We start from the raw sequence: 16,003 nt of genomic DNA, 5'->3' as shown, positions 1-16,003 counted from the left end.
CAGGTCAGAACTGCATACCTCCGCGGTGGAGGCTGATTGGAAGAAGAGAAAGCCAGAGTGGTGGCGGCGGTTCATGCAGGGATGCAATTTGCAGCCTCCTCAGAGGATAGGTACTTCCTCTGTGTGTCTACATTGGGAACGACTGAATGAGCCAGCACCACCCATTTTATTTTGTAAAAGTTACATACCACTTGACTAGGAAAAAACCCCCTCAAAGTGGTAGAATTCAGAAGCGGGGCAAAATCACCTGCCTTCTTTCTCAGCAGAGGCTGATAGGAAGAGGCAAAGCTGGAACAAGAACCCATGCAAGAAGGGTTTGTTGAACTTCATTTCGACACTGGTGGATAAAGTGAGTTATTTTCAGGAAGGTGTGATTTGGCAAGCGCTCGGACAAGGCCATGCTCTGCATCATCACCCGTTTTCTTTTTCTGCTCCATCCTTCCTGTCCTTTTACCACCACCATGGACAAATAAGACAAAATTCAAATGGTGCTAAAGACACCTTAGAAAGTAGGGCAAGTAGGGGCACCCTCAACCTGCCTTGAGGCTCATTTTAGAAACTAATTATTGGGCATGAGGCAGATTGTCTTAATTGGGTTGGCGGGGGCTGGAACGGGATGTGGGCATATTGTGGGCCATGCTCTGGGAGCGCTGTTTATGTGCCTTGTCCCGTCTTGCTGGGATCAGAAGTGCCTCTCCCAAATGTTCGACAGGAAAGGAAGGGGTGCTTTTTATTTGGAGCATTAATCACCCAGCCGTTCACAAGTTTCCACACGAGGATCTGACTCAGAGCCCCAAGACGGCTCCTGCTTGGAGAAGGAGGCTGTGCCCAGGGCAGGGGTGCTGGGTGCTGGTGCTGCAGCCAGCTCAAGGGGAGTCCCTCTGAAAGGCTGTTGGATCCCTAACCTCTGAAATGAGGACAGGTGTCTTTTTAAAAGGGAGAGGAAAAAATAGCAAAAAAAGAAAGCAACCACCATCTATAAACTTAAGTAAATGAATGGATGTTTTCTGAGTCCTGCTGGAAATATACCAAAGCAAGTCCATCTAGTTCTAATTTAGGAAACTTCCCCCTGCACACATCCCCAAGGGCTTCTACCAGCCATCATCATCATCATCATCATCATCATCATCATTATACTCTACCCTTCTGACCGAGTTGCCCCAGCCACTCTGGGTGGCTTCCAACAGATATAGGTAAAGGTAAAGGGACCCCTGACCGTCCAGTCCAGTCGCGGACGACTCTGGGGTTGTGGCGCTCATCTCGCTTTATTGGCCGAGGGAGCCGGCGTACAGCTTCCGGATCATGGTGAACCAGAGCAGCACACGGAAACACCGTTTACCTTCCCGCCGGAGCGGTACCTCTTTATCTACTTGCACTTTGACATGCTTTTGAACTCCTAGGTTGGCAGGAGCAGGGACCGAGCAACGGGAGCTCACCCCGTTGCGGGGATTTGAACTGCTGACCTTCTGATCGGCAAGCCCAAGGCTCAGTGGTTTAGACCACAGCGCCACCCGCATCCCTCAGCAGATATAAAACATAAAACATTAAAAACTTCCCTATACAGATCATGCAAATCGTGGGAGGGAGAGAGGTGCTCTTGTGTTTCAGTTCTGCCTGAGAGTTTCGTGTTGGGGACGCTCATAGAACTGAAGCATTGCAAAGGTACCCCAAGGGTCCTCTGGTCAAACCCCTTGCAGACAAGACACCATCCAGCCATCTTAGGGACTTCAGATTTGTGCAGGGTTTAGTCCTTGCCCTTTTCTTCTCCTGAAGACATCCCACAAGGCAGCAGAGGTTGAGGATCAGAGTTTCCTTGCCCAGGGTGATGAGCCACATCTGCCTCTCACTCCCCTCTTCAACCTGTGCAGAAACTCTTGGTCTCATCTGCTCCATCTCCTGGAGCCTGTCTTCACATGCAGGGGAAGTCTTTATGGTCTTGAGAGCCCCTTCCAGGGATTGTGGTCGCTGTCGCTTGCTGACAGCTTCCAGGAACTACAGGTGAGAGCTCAGCTGAGTGGAGGGTGGTCAAACGACCAAAGGTGGTCAAACGACCACACCTCCCCTAACACCCCAATAGTAATAATAGTAATGACAAAAATAACAATATGATAGAAACATAGAGTGTGTGGCCCCTGGAAGGCTCCCTGGGAAGGTGATACGGCTCTCAGGATCAGGATGAAAAGGTTGCGCCCCTCCCCATTATATATATTAAAAACACAGCAGTGCTTAAAACAAAACAAAACCCCTTTCCTTCCCTGTCCTTGCAGCCGCTTCGCCCCCAAAGAGATCCGGGGGCCCTGAAAGTGACCCTGCGCCCCCGCAGAGGGTCTGCAAGCCAAACGCGCGCCAGAGCCTTCCAGCAGGTGGCGCTCAGGAGCCGACAAATAGGACACTCCCCCCCCCCCCCCAGCCCTTGGAAATAACTCAAAGAAGAAATGTGACCGAGAGATGAAGCAGAGTTGGTGGAGGAAGGAAGAGAAATTTTTTTTTTTAATGAAAAAAGGAGAACAAAGACCTTGCCAAGCTACCCCACCAAAGGCCATAGAAACGGGTAAGGAGACCGACTCTGATTCTGATTTATTTGCAAATGTTTGGGGTCGGGCTTAGAGAAGGAGAAATATTTGCAACACACCCGGGGGGGGGGAGCCAGCTGACAACCTCCCTCTGTTTCCACCCTCTTCCTGACACACACACACATCTGCGCAGCGGGAGAGGCAAAGTTCTTCTGGCGGGGCTCCCTCGTGGGTGTGGGGACCCCCTTTGTGGTTTGCGGGGAGAGGGGGGGGGTCGCTCCGGTCTGGGTGATCTGCCTTTGCAATGCATGGCTCCAGACTCATCCAGTATTTCAAATCTCTCCCTTTTGTCCGCCCGCATCCGCCCTGCTCCCCCCCCCCGCCGTCCCCCTCCTCCCGCTTCCCAACTAGTGGATTCCCAAAGTGAAATTCCGGAAATTTGAGGAGGATCCGGATCCGGAGAGAAAGAGCCGAAGAAAGGAGGTGGGGAAAGCAACGTGGAAAGGATCAGAGGAGACCTGGAAGAAAAGAGACGAAGATGGGGTGAGAAGCAGCCTTTGACTTGTGCACGGCTTGCACAAAAAGAATTGGGGTGATGTTTTTTTGCCACTTTCTAAAACAAAAAACTATGTTTGTGCGGGGTTTTGTTAAAAAAAGATTTTGCTTCCCATGAATGAACAGATTTGCAACAAAGCCAAACCGCTGAAACGCTCGAAAGTTTCGAGGTCCCGGGGAGAGGCGTTTCTTCTGAAATTCTCTGCCACAAGGTTCTCATTTGGAGCAAAAGGATTCTGGTCCGGGAGCCTCTGCTGCAGAAGGGGAGGTTTTATTTTCTCCCTCTGCTGCTGCCAGTGACCTTTTAAAGTGATCCTGCCACAGGCTCTCTTCCTCTTTCCCCTCCCCAGCCCCCCCCCCCCCCCGCTTCTGGCCATCACAGGGTGCAAGAAGTTTCATTTTAAATAATAGCAATAGCAGTAACAATAGCAATGATGATAACAACAGAAAAAGCGGTCCTGTTTTCGGTCATCCTCTCTAGCTCTTCTCTGCTGAAAGGCAGGATGGATCATTGGGGTGCCTCACTCTACTCACTGACTAGTTTCACCCGACCCCCAGTTCTGGAGAAAGTGGGGTGGAGAATGAGGGGTCAGCTGGCCGCCACGCCCCCCTCCCGCCCCACCATTACCTCCACAAATCCCATCTTGCAACCCCCACTGGGGCAACTGCCTGTTGCTCCTCCAGCCTCTCTTTTCTTGGATGCAGGGGCCCAGGGCCCCCCACATAACTCCGCCTCTCCATGGTGGCTTGGAGTGGCTAGGATCCCGCCCGCTCCCCTGGCTGTTCCTCTGCTGCTCTGGGCGGCCGGGTGAGGTGCGCAGGCTCTTCTGGCAAAGGGCAAAGGGGGCACCAATATGGCTCCTTGCCAAGGGCGCAAGGGAACATAGGTGAGCCTCTGATTGGATGCAAAATGTGAAGCCAACTCTGGCTTCTCAGCAGGGCAGGATTTGAACCTGGCACACCCAGCTGTTGCACTCTCATAATCAATTTGGGTTCTGAGCAGGCAGGGCGTCCACAGGGCGACCCAGCGAAGTGTTCAGGAAGTGCGCCAGGGTAGCTGTATAGTCTAGGGGTCCTTCTTTAGCGTGCGTTCGCGATGACTTGCGCTCGTGATGGCATCGGGACGGTAACGTGTGACCTGGTTTTCAACACTATTGGCGCCTGCAAGAGTTTTGGGTTGGACATCCTGCAAATTTTCATATCCCCAAAGTTCGGGGTTTGCTTGCTTGTTTATTTTTCTCCCGACTTTGTTGCAATATCACTGCAACACTGGGGGGAGCAAGTAATAATGCAGAACAATGTGTAGACAGTCAAGGGTAACCACCACTAAAGGCACTATTATTGTGCCAATGACATGGTCGTTTTGGGTGCCTTTAGTGAGGAAATAATAATATCGTAGAAGCCCTAAATGACTCAGGCCCCAAAAACCTTAAAAACTGCCTCCTTCCCTACAGACCTTCTCAGGTCCTGAGGTCAGAGGGGGCCTCATGGTGGTTACTCTGCTCTCAGAGGTGGGGAGCAGCCCAGAGGGATCAGGCCTTCTCTGTGGTGGCCCCTAAGCTGTGGACATCCCTGCAGAAGGACAACCTGCACCTTCATTGTCTGGCTTTTGGAGAATGTTAAATACTTCCCTCTTTACCCTGGCTTTCAACGCTCACGGTGTGTGTATCTAAGAGCAACCTTGTTTTAAAGGGTTGTAATTGGTTTTATGTTGTTTTAAATACAGTGGTACCTTGGTTTAAGAACAGCCCTGTTTACAAACTATTTGGTTTACGAACTCCGCAAAACTGGAAGCAGTGTCCGGGTTTGTGAACTTTACCTCGGTCTAAGAACGGAATCTGAACGGTCGAAGGGCACCGGTGGTGGGAGGCCTCATTAGGGAAAGTGTGCCTCGGTTTAAGAACAGTTTTGGTTTAAGAACAGACTTCCGGAACGGATTAAATTTGTAAACTGAAGTACAGGCAGCCCCCTGTTTATGTGGTGCTTATGTTCCCAGGCACCTTGAACCTCGCGTATAATTGAAACCCATTGGAAAAGCTGGCAAGCTCCCATTCCAGTGACATTTCAGTGACGTCTTATGATGTTTCTGGGTCACTTCTGGGTTCGGTGTCCCAGTTTCTGATTTGATCCTGGAGTGTCCCGCTTTTCTTTAGGACGTCCCTGTTTTCATGGGGGAAATGTGGGAGCGTATGGTGACCCCCAAGCCAAGGAGATAAGTAACTAGACAACCTTTAGAAGTCTCCTGAAGGCAGCCCTGTAGAGGGAAGTTTTAAAAAAATGTTAAATGTTTTAATATTGTTTTATATATGCTGGAAGCTCCCCAGAGTGGCTGGGGAAATCCAGTCAGATGGGCGGGATATAAGTAGTAAAATTATTCCATAATAATATTATTATGGAATAAGACGTCCCTATTTTCATCAGAGAAATGCTGGAGGGCCACACACATCTTGAATGCACAAATACTGGGGGCTGCCTGTACAGTGGTACCTTGGGTTACATACGCTTCAGGTTACAGACTCGGCTAACCCAGAAATAGGTTAAGAACGTTGCTTCAGGATGAGAACAGAAATTGCACGGCAGCAGCACGGCGGTAGCGTGAGGCCCCATTAGCTAAAGTGGTGCTTCAGGTTAAGAACAGTTTCAGGTTAAGAACGGACCTCCAGAACGAATTAAGTACTTAACCCGAGGTACCACTGTATTGTGTTTTAACCCAGCCTGGGACCTTTGGGTGAAGGGTGGGTAATCAACAACAATAATTAATAATACACCCACAAAAAACTACAGTCTGGAGAGGCCCTTGCAGGAATATGAGACCATTGAAGCTAAGCAGCAGAAAGGCTCACCAGAGCAAGAAGACTGCATTAATGATGGGTTTATACAGAACTGTCCACTCATCATCGTTGTTCAGTGGAGCTCTATCAACTCCACACCCCAGTTCTGCAAGGCCCTTGTAAACCCCATCAGTTTTGTTATGGTGGAAAAAGAAAAAATGAAATACGTCCAAAGCTGGGGGGGGGGGGAGTAGACAAGGGCACAGATGTAGACCGCTCTCTCCCTGGTCATGAAAATTGGAGACTGAGAGGAGACTGGAAACCAAGCCAGATGAGGAACAGTTGAAGGAGCTGGGTATGTGTAGCTTGGAAAAGAGGAGACTGAGAGGGGATAGGAGAGCCATCTTCAAATATCTCAAGGGCTGCCACATGGAGGAGGGAACAAGTGTGTTTTCTCCTGCCCTGGAGGGTAAGACTCGAACCCATGGCTTCAAGTTACAAGAAAGGAGATTCCAACTAAACACCAGGAAGAACTTTCTGAAAGTAAGAGCTATTCAAGAGTGGAACGGTCTCCCTCAGGAGGTGGCGGGCTCTCCTTCCTTGGAGCTTTTTAAGCAGAGGTTGGATGGCCATCTGTTATGCATAAACTAGTTGAGATTCCTCATTGCAGGGGGTTGGGCTAGATGACCCTTGGGGTCCCTTCCAACTGCAGTTCTATGATTCTATGAGACTGATCATTTGACAAATGGGGATAATGCTTCTGCTCTAGCTGATCTGTGTGGACCTCATGGGCACGTGGGGATGTAAAAGTGGAAAGAAAAAAGGATCACCCACCCTTTTGCGAGAGACTAAGGAAGTGAAAGGATTTTCTCTCTTATTCTTATCCTATTCATTCATTCATTGATTCATTCAGTTTATATCCCGCCCACCCTCCCAAAGGAATGTGGGGCTGCATACTACGTTTATAGTGATGTTAGAACTGGGTTCATGGTCCTTCCTGTGAAAGTGCATAGAACTATGGAAGGAACTACTGCAGGAAGCAGCAATGGACACCAACTTGGAGGGCTTAAAAAGACTGGGCAAATTCCCGGAAGAGAAGTCTATTGGCAGCTACTGGCCACAATGGCTGTGCTCTGCTTCCATGTTCTGAATGCCGGTTGCTGGAAACCATAGGAGGAGAGAGAGGCATGGGTGGAGCCAGGGAGCAGCGGGGGCAACTGCCCCTCCCAAATCAGGTGAATAAAAATACTTTACTAAAAGTAGAAATAATCAGAATATTTGCAATTGAAATGCTTGCCGAGGTCACCTGGATGAAGTTGTGCCGCATTCTGGCAACTGGCAGCCGCCTGCTGAGCAATAGGCGTGGCTTCTACAAACTGACCAACAGTGTTGCAGGTAGCTTGGTCCTGCCCTCCCCAACACAAATCCTGGCTACACCCATGAGGGGAGGGGGCTCTCGTGCTTATCTAGATGGGCCCTTGGCCTGATCCTGCAGGGCTCTTAGGTTGGAATGGAACTTCCAGGCCCAGAGGCAGTCTATCTGAAGTTCTGTAGGGTATTTTGCTGCTATGAGGAGTAGATGGGCCCCCTTGGCCTGATCCACATGAATCTTTTTATGTTCTTAAGAGGGCAACCATAGGTTCACGGCAGACTGCAGACTGCTTCCAGGTGCGCTGACTTCTGGTGCCAGAGGCTGAATTAAGGGAGTGCAGCTGCTTCGCTTGCACTGGGCGTGGAGCCTTAGGGGCACCACAACTAGGATGCAGAATGGAAGGCAAGAGGTGGGCTGTGTGTAAAAGTTTGGTGTTGTGCAGGATGCCCCTGAAGTTTGAGACCACCACTGGCACCATCCACTTCTAGCTGCTCCAAGTGGAATTGTCACAGGCTCTCCACACCTTTGGAAACACTGTGCTTTTTCCTGCATGCATGACCCCCCCCCACCCCCACCCCGTCCTTGTTCCCCACATGCACCGGTGAACATGATGTTGTTCAGAGCCATCAGTGAGCATTCACCGCAACCCCTAAGCAGATGCTGTTTTACAACCTGGTTTGACATCAAGCTCATAAATGGCGCTAATAGAACTACCATAACTCATGATGATGATGATGATGATGCGTTTTTAATGACTATTTTATTTAAAAACTCAAACCCTTTCCAGTCACTCATTTGAGCACTGTAGTTAATGGCACTCATCGGAAAGGCTTCTCGTTCTTTTGAATCATTAGGCCAGGCTTCCTCAACCTCGGCCCTCCAGATATTTTGAGTCTACAATTCCCATCATCCCTGACGACTGGTCCTGCTAGTTAATGATCATGGGAGTTGTAGGCCAAAAACATCTGGAGGGCCGAGGTTGAGGAAACCTGCATGAGGCCGTGGGTGGGAACAATGGCTTCAAGTAACAAGAAAGCAGATTCCAGCTCAGCATTAGGAAAAAGCTTTCTGACAGTAAGAGCTGACGGAGGTTTTTGAGCAGAGGTTTGGGGGCCACCTGTCATGGATGCTTCAGCTGAGATTCCTGCATAGCAGGGGGTTGGACTAGAGGACCTTTGGGTCCTTTCCAAGTCTATGATCCTGTGATTCTAATACCTGTGACCCTGCATTGGGCTGCACCTGACAGTCCTCACTAACTTCAGTCCACTGATTTATTGAAAAACCTTCCCTGCTCCTCTCAGGTTTCCAGACTCCTCCTTAGCTGTACCTGGGAATGCCAGTTCCTGAGCCTTTTATCTTCTTCTGAATTCTGCTCACATGTTCTCCCATATAACCTTTCCCCTATAATCCTTTTTATTCTCCAGAATGAAACAGTCCTGTTTTCCACCCGCTCACATCAGACTGCCCTGATGGTTCTCTAAGGGTTGAGTGAGATTCCTCCGCAAGGTGCGAGCCCCATGGACATAGTGTGGGGCTCCTGCCGTTCCGTTTGAGACAGGATGCGTGCCGCCACCACCTCTGACCAACCATATTTCCTGCAGGGGGGTTTGGGGGATACCCTTCTCATTCTACGTTCAGGGCAATGTGCATGAAGCCATGTGAGCTATAAAAAGAGAGAGAGGAGCAAACTCTCACCTTGGCCGGTTCAGCTGAGCTGACTCAGCACGGCAGTGGGCTGGCTGCCAGCTCTCTGCTGCGTCTCCTTCGCTGCCTCATTGGATGTGAGGCAGCCGCGGGAAGTGAAGGCAGGGAGTTTGCAAAGAAGGCTGGCCTCCTCCTTGGAGAATCTGTAGAGGTCCAGGGCTTGCAGGGTCCGCAAAGGCCCATACCCAGCAAATAGATGCAGTAGATCACGGAGAGCCTTTGGGGAAGGGTAGAGGGAGGGGGGCTGGGAAATATATGGATATATTGTCCAAAACCACTTTGAAGCCCATATCCTGATATCTGTTTCATAGTTTTGGACCTGACAATATATTACGAATCATGATGTGTGTATGTGTGTGCTGTGCAAAAATCACAATGTGGGAAAAACCGTGAAGTCAGCCGATGTCTCTATATAGTTCCATGCAGTGCTTTTTGCTGGGGGTACGCAGGGGTACATTTTGTGAATCTAAGTTTGGCCTCATTGAGGGGCATTATTTCAACATTGTTTAGCTGGAACCCAGAGACTGGGGCCCATCTCCAAGGGCCTCCTGGTGGTTCCCTCCCTGCGATTAAGTGAAGCCACAGGGAGCCAGGCAGAGGGCCTTCTCCATAGTGGCTCCCGCCCTGTGGGAACGCCCTCCTATCAAATGTCAAGGAGATAAAGAACTGTCTAACTTTCCAAAGACATATGAAGGCAGCCCTGTATCAGGAAGTTTTTAATGGTTAATGTTTTGTTGTTTTTAATATTTGGTTGGGTGCCATCAGAGTGGCTGAGGCAACCCAGTTGGATGGACGGCATATTATTATTATTATTATTATTCCTCTGGCAACACCCGTTGCTGGCAGCACTGTGACCAGACAGTGGGTTTCCCCAAACCCTGGTCCTCAGGCCATGGAAGTATTTCTTTATATAGATAGGGCAATAGCTCAGCTGGTTAGAGTGTGGTGCTGATAATGCCAAGGTTGCAGGTTTGATCCCCGAAGGGACAGCAGCCTATTCCTGCATTGCTGGGGTTGGACTAGATGATCCTCAGGATCCCTTCCAACTCTGCAATTCTATGATTCTATGATTTTGTGCTCCATGTTGGAATTTCACCCATGTCGGGATGTTTCTGCCCCCCTCCTCTTCTACCGTGGCACCCAATCAGAGGCCCTCTCAGGCCAAGGGCAGGGATGAAATTCAGAGAAGAGGGGAGGAAGGGGCAGAGGCCCACAGGAGGGCAGGAGGAGGGATGAGGCAAAGGCACAATTTACCAAACCTGAAGAAGGGGCAGATTTTTGAGGCTGCAGAAAAGATGGCCCTGAGGGAGATTTGCAGATTGGAGGTTGCAGGAGAGGGATGAAGGGAATGAATGCACAAGATCTGTTCAGCCCACTGGTGGTTTCCACCTTCTCTCGCTTTCCCTCTTCCTAGCAGCCCCCCCCCCATTGCAAAGCCTCCCATTGGATGGGTGAGGTGGTCAGCAGAGACCAATCAGAATCTCCTTCCTCCCCTCACGCCCCCTTTAGACACAGCAGGGAGGGGTAGTTTGGAAATTGTGGGGGGGGGGAGAGGAGGAGAACTATTTTAATAACTCATGTGGTCAGGGATGCTGCTGGGCACCTGCTTAAAAGTTGGAAGGAGAGAGAGAGAGGGAGGTGTTGGCAACAGGAGCCCAGCGACCCCCTTTCAGTGTTTTGGCAGGGAAGAGGAGATCATGTCATACTGGATGTGCAAAAAGCCTTCCTTTCTTCCCTCAAGGGGGGGGGGTTACTGGGGTCTTGAAAAAAAATAGAATGAAAAAGCATTTCCCACGAGACCAGAATAATCTGTGGAACTAGCAGCCGCTCAGTCCGATTGCTCTAAAAGTGGATTTGGTAAATTCTTAGAGGAGGATAGACTATTAGCCACGCAGCTGGATGCGTCCTCTGTATGCAGACGTCAGTCTGCCACTCATAGACTCATAGAATTGTAGAGTCGGAAGGGACCATGAGGGTCATCTAGTCCAACCCCCTGCGATGCAGGAATCTTTTGCTCAACGTGGAATGCAAGTTGCTGGGGAAGGTGGCAAATTCATGTTGGGTGAAGCTATCACAATGGCTCTGCCCTGCCTATTCAGAAGTAATGCTTCTGTTCTGAGTATCAGTGGCTGGAAACGGCAGGAGGGGAGGGGAAAAGCCTTGCTCTTGTGCACAGGATCCTGCCTGCAGGTTCCCCACCACTGGACCAGTGGTGATCCTGCAAGGATGTTCTTAGTCCCCTAGAGATTGCTTTGCATCCCTTTTCAGAGAAGCCAGCAGAATTTAAAGCATTTATCCATTGCAGGCTGTGACCCCAGGGTCCAAAAAGGCCTGCCCACTCCCAGTGGACTCTCTTGCCCCACCCAGAGTTTGATTCATGGAACTTTAGAGTTGGAAGGGACCCTGAGGGTCATCTAGTCCAACCCTCTGCAAGGCAGGAACCTTTTTGCCCCAGGTGGAACTCAAACCCCCAACCCTGAGATTAAGGATCTCTTGCTCTGCCAACTGAGCTATCCAGTTCATCGGAGGAAGGCCAGGATACGAAACCAAGGCATGCAGATGGGGCTTGGGTGAGGAGAGGGGTTTGGCCTGGCAGCTGCTGATGTCTGGGGGAGGGCGGCCAGGAGAGAGGCAGAGTTAATGAAGGGGGGGGGAGGAAGTGTGGACAGGAAGAGATGGAGTTACACACATGACTGAATAGCAGAGGTTGCTGTAGTCCTTTCTCTACCTCCTCCACTCTTTCATCTCTTCCTTTTTTTACCCATTCCTGCTTTTAAAATAGTCGCTTTGAAAAACCTGAGGGAACCAGGGCAAGGGAAAATTTGCCTGTGGAGTAGCTGTGCAGTGGGTTTTTCTCTGCAAATGGCATTTATTTCCATGTGGCAGGATGGAAATTTCTCAGCCCCCCCCCCCCCGAGAGAGAGAGAGAGAGAGAGAGAGAGAGTGAGCAGCAAAGTCAGGCATTGTCAGCATCTACTGCTGCGAAGCCTCTGAGCTCAGAGAAGAAAACGGGGAGAAGGAGAGGCGGCTGGCCTGACCTGAGAGCGTTCGGAGGCTATTTTTAAACAGGCTTGAAAGTTACCGTGGAAAAGGGAAGGCTGGGTGCATTGCCATAGAAGCATAGAATTGTAGCGTTGGATGGGCTCCTGAGGGCCATCTAGTCCAACCCACTGCATTGCAGGCTGTGACCCCAGGGTCCAAAAAGGCCTGCCCACTCCCAGTGGACTCTCAATGTGGGGCTCGAACCCACGACCGTGAGATTAGGAGTCTCTGCTGGTTAGAGCATGTTGCTGATGTTAATGCGAAGGCTGCAGGTTCAATCCCCGTAGGATTGCAGGGGGTGGGCTAGATGATCCTCAGTGTCCCTTCCAACTCTACAATTCTATGATTCTGCTTCCCCAAGAGCAAGGTTGTGAGAAGACCCCCGTGGCAGGATCAGGCCAGTGGCCCGTCTAGCCCAACGTCCTGTTCTCAAAGTGGCCAGCCAGTTGCCCATGGGAAGCCTGCAAAGAAGACCTGGGGGCAACAGCATCAACTCTGGATTTACTTTTTTTGGGGGGGTGAGCAACCTGCACCCCCAAAACCATATGCAGTCCCAGGAAGAGAGGTGCAAGGGGCAGCAGAAAGGGGTTTTTGCCAGCATACATTTATCCCCCCAAAAGGAATCATGGGAACTGTAGTTTTCTAAAGGTGCTGGGAGTTACAGTGCCATGGAGGCATGTGCTACAGCTCCCGGAATTCTAGGGTTGGGATGAAAACATGCTTTGAATGTGTGGTGTGTAGGCAGCCAGGCAGAGAAAGGGGACCCTGTGGCCCTTGGCTCCATCCACTGTAGCCAGGTGGCCCCCAGCAGCAAAAAGCTTCACCACTGTGGCCCTGCATGCTCCGACCAATTCCCCCTTTGCGCTGTGATGCCTCCTCTCTCCGTGAGGCTGGTTTTATCAGCATGCCCCCCCTGCCATTCCCATCTCCTCACTGTGCTTTGTCCTGCTCCTTTTATATCTAAAAAGAGATCCATTCATTTCTCTTTGCTATGCTTCCAGCATCCTTGCGCGCTCTCTCTCTCTCTGCGAACAATCAAGCGCCAATCTTGCACGCTTCAAGAGTCCCGAGGAGCCGGCATGCGGAGGAGAATGCTCTCTCGCATGCACGCACGCGTGTGCATGCCCCTCTGCCCCAGGACACGCACACCCGCTCACATGCGGAGACGCTCCTTTCTCCCCGCCAGGCCCTGCTGGTGGCCGGCTGGTTTCTAAGTGCCTCTTCAAAGCCCTCCGCAGCCGTGCGTGAAGCGCTCTCCCATGGCCTCCAGGCAACCAGAGGCTGCTGGCATGCTCCGAAGAACGTCCTGAGCTGAGCATGTCGAGACTGCAAAGGTGCAGTCCCAGCGGCTGCTTCACGTGACGTCCACCTGCTTAGCTGGTCCTGCTCTGTCCTCTGTCAAAGGCCACTTTGGAGGCAGACATCCTTAACTACAAACCTCAAAATATGGGATCGCCTCAAAACTGGTGCCAAAGCTTTGCAGTTGTTTTGCAGCGAAAACCCCACATTTGTGGGGTCCTGCAAAACATGGGGGTTTTGCTGCAAAATGACTGCAAAACTTTGGCACCAGATTCAACAGGATCCCAGATTTTGGAGTTTGTAGTTAATGAAGCTTTGGAGGCAGATCAGAGGGAGTGAGGCCACTGAGGTGGGGGTGGGGGTGGGGGGTGCAACTGTGACATAGTAGGCATGCAGAACGGGAGGTGGGGGCATGGGGAATTTGGGGCTTGCCGAACTTTGAAAGTCCAAAGTCTGCCCCTGGTCACTTTCAGATTGTTGCTCTTTTGCCGGGTAATACGTTGATTGAATATTGACAAATTCAGATGGTATAATCATCATCATCATCATCATCATCATCATCATCATCATTTATTGTTAATGTTGTTGCTGCTGCTGTTATTATTATACCCAGCCCATCTGGCTGGGTTGCCCCAGCCACTTTGGGCGGCTTCCAACATATATAAAAACATAATAAAGCATTAAGTACAGTGGTAACCCTGGTTACGAACTTAATTCGTTCTGGAGGTCCGTTCTTAACCTGAAACCATTCTTAACCTGAGGTCCCACTTTAACTAATGGGGCCTCCCGCTGCCGCCACTGCGCAATTTCTGTTCTCATCCTGAGGTAAAGCTCTTAATCTGAGGTACTATTTCTGGGTTAGCGGAGTCTGTAACCCGAAGTGTTTGAACCCAAGGTACCACTGTATAAGGCATCTACCGGTACCTATATTCCTATATTTTACATTGCAACTGCATTGGGGGGGGGGGGAAATGGGGTGTCCCATTTTTAATTACGAGAGCACAGCAGCCAATTGGGGTTCCGTGCTCTCATGTGATTTTGGGATATGATCCTGAAAAAAACTTTTCCCAGGTCTGAAATCTCACACAGATTCTGTGCTTAACAACATGGGAGGTGCAGGCCTGTCCTACATCAGTGTTTGCATATCCAGTCTGAACATTTGTGGGAAAGAAGCAGGCTGCCCCCCCCCCAGTGTCCCTATTTTCCAGGGACAGCCTCGGATTTACAGAAGCCGTCCTGGTTTCTGATTTGATCCTTGAATCAGGGGTGAATGAAAGCTAACCGACACCCGGGGCGGGGCAAACCACTGGCTGCGCATGTGTTGTGCCGCTACGTACGACACATGCATGGCGTTGTTACATAGGGTGCATTGTGTGGCATCGCTACATACAGTGCGTGCATGTGTCACGGAGTCTATACAACCTTTAGAAAACATCTGAAGGCAGCCATGCACAGGGAAGTTTTTTAATGTGTAATGTTTTATTATGTTCTCTTATTATGTGCCCTACGTTGGGCTACCTTTGAAGGTGACCCGGAAACTACAATTAATCCAGAATGTGGCAGCTAGACTGGTGACTAGGAGCTGCTGCCATGACCATATAACACCGATCCTAAAGGATCTACGTTGGCCCCCAGTCCATTTCTGAGTGCAATTCAGAGTGTTGATGCTGGCCTTTAAAGCCCTCAACGTCCTTGGCCCAGTATACCTAAAGGTGCTTCTCTATCCCCATCTTTCAGCCTGGACACTGAGGTCCAGCTCTGAGGGCCTCCTGGCGGTTCCCTCCCTGAGAGAAGTGAGGTTACAGGGAACCAAGCAGAGGGCCTTCTCGGTGGTGGCGCCTGCCCTGTGGAACGCCCTTCCATCAGATGTCAAAGGAAAAAACAACCACCAGACTTTTAGAAGATATCTGAAGGCAGCCCTGTTTAGGGAAGCTTTTAATATTTGATGAATTATTGTATTTTAATATTTTGCTGGAAGCTGCCCAGATGGGCAGGGTATTAATAATAATAATAATAATAATAATAATAATAATAATAATTACAGTGATACCTCTGTATCTCTGTACCTCTGCTCCGGAACGGATCCCGATTGCATCCTGAGCAGAACGCAACCCGCGTCTGCGCATGCCGCAATTCACCGCATCTGCGTGTGACGTCATTTTGAGCGTCTGCACATGTGCGAGCGGCGAAACCCAGAAGTAACCCATTCCATTGCTTCCGGGTCACTGCGGAACGCAACCTGAAAATGCTCAGCCTGAAGCATATTTAACCCGAGGTATGACTGTATTATGTTTCTGTATACAGTATGTTGTAAGCTGCTCAGAGTGGCTGGGGCAACCCAGTCAGATGGGCAGGATATAACACTACTACTGCTACTACCACCACCGCTAAATAGGATGTCCCTATTTTCATCAGAGAAATGTTGCAGGATATGGAGGAAGCCTTTTGTGCATTAGATCTTGAACCCCCAACCACCCTGGCTTCCTTCCTTTGGCCTTGTTTTGATTCCCAGATGGGTTGCCAACTGACCAGGCTACGCTGCTCCTCTTTGCCTTCCCCTCCTTTTTTAAAGAGCAGCCTGGCATAAAGGAATCAGCAAAGGGAGATCGTTTCTGGCAGTGGAGCAAGAGCCATTGTCTGCAGCCTGAACGGCTGGTTGGAAGCATCTGTAAGCAAGCCAAAGAACGAAAGAGAGAAAAAGGCAGCCTGCAGACTGGTGGGGGGCGGGGGACATGGCCTGCTGGAAT

At 50.3% G+C, this 16,003-nt stretch overlaps 1 protein-coding gene across 3 annotated transcripts in view; it reads left to right on the top strand.

Annotated features, from left to right (window-relative positions):
* The first annotated feature begins 2,393 nt into the window (after positions 1-2,393).
* The window catches only part of HOMER3 (homer scaffold protein 3), a 35,729-nt gene continuing 22,119 nt past the window's right edge, over positions 2,394-16,003 (top strand). For all 3 annotated transcript variants that reach the window (XM_079960854.1, XM_079960853.1, XM_079960852.1), the window contains exons 1-2: positions 2,394-2,551; positions 2,925-3,056. In XM_079960854.1, the coding sequence (XP_079816980.1) occupies positions 3,052-3,056 (5 nt within the window). In that variant the 5' untranslated portion in view covers positions 2,394-2,551; positions 2,925-3,051. The remainder of the gene's footprint in view (positions 2,552-2,924; positions 3,057-16,003) is intronic.

Source organism: Podarcis cretensis (assembly GCF_951804945.1).
Source record: "Podarcis cretensis genome assembly, chromosome: 18".
Taxonomy (NCBI): Eukaryota; Metazoa; Chordata; class Lepidosauria; order Squamata; family Lacertidae; genus Podarcis; species Podarcis cretensis.
Note: the sequence above shows the minus strand (reverse complement) of the source record. Positions and strands in the feature narration are given on the sequence as shown.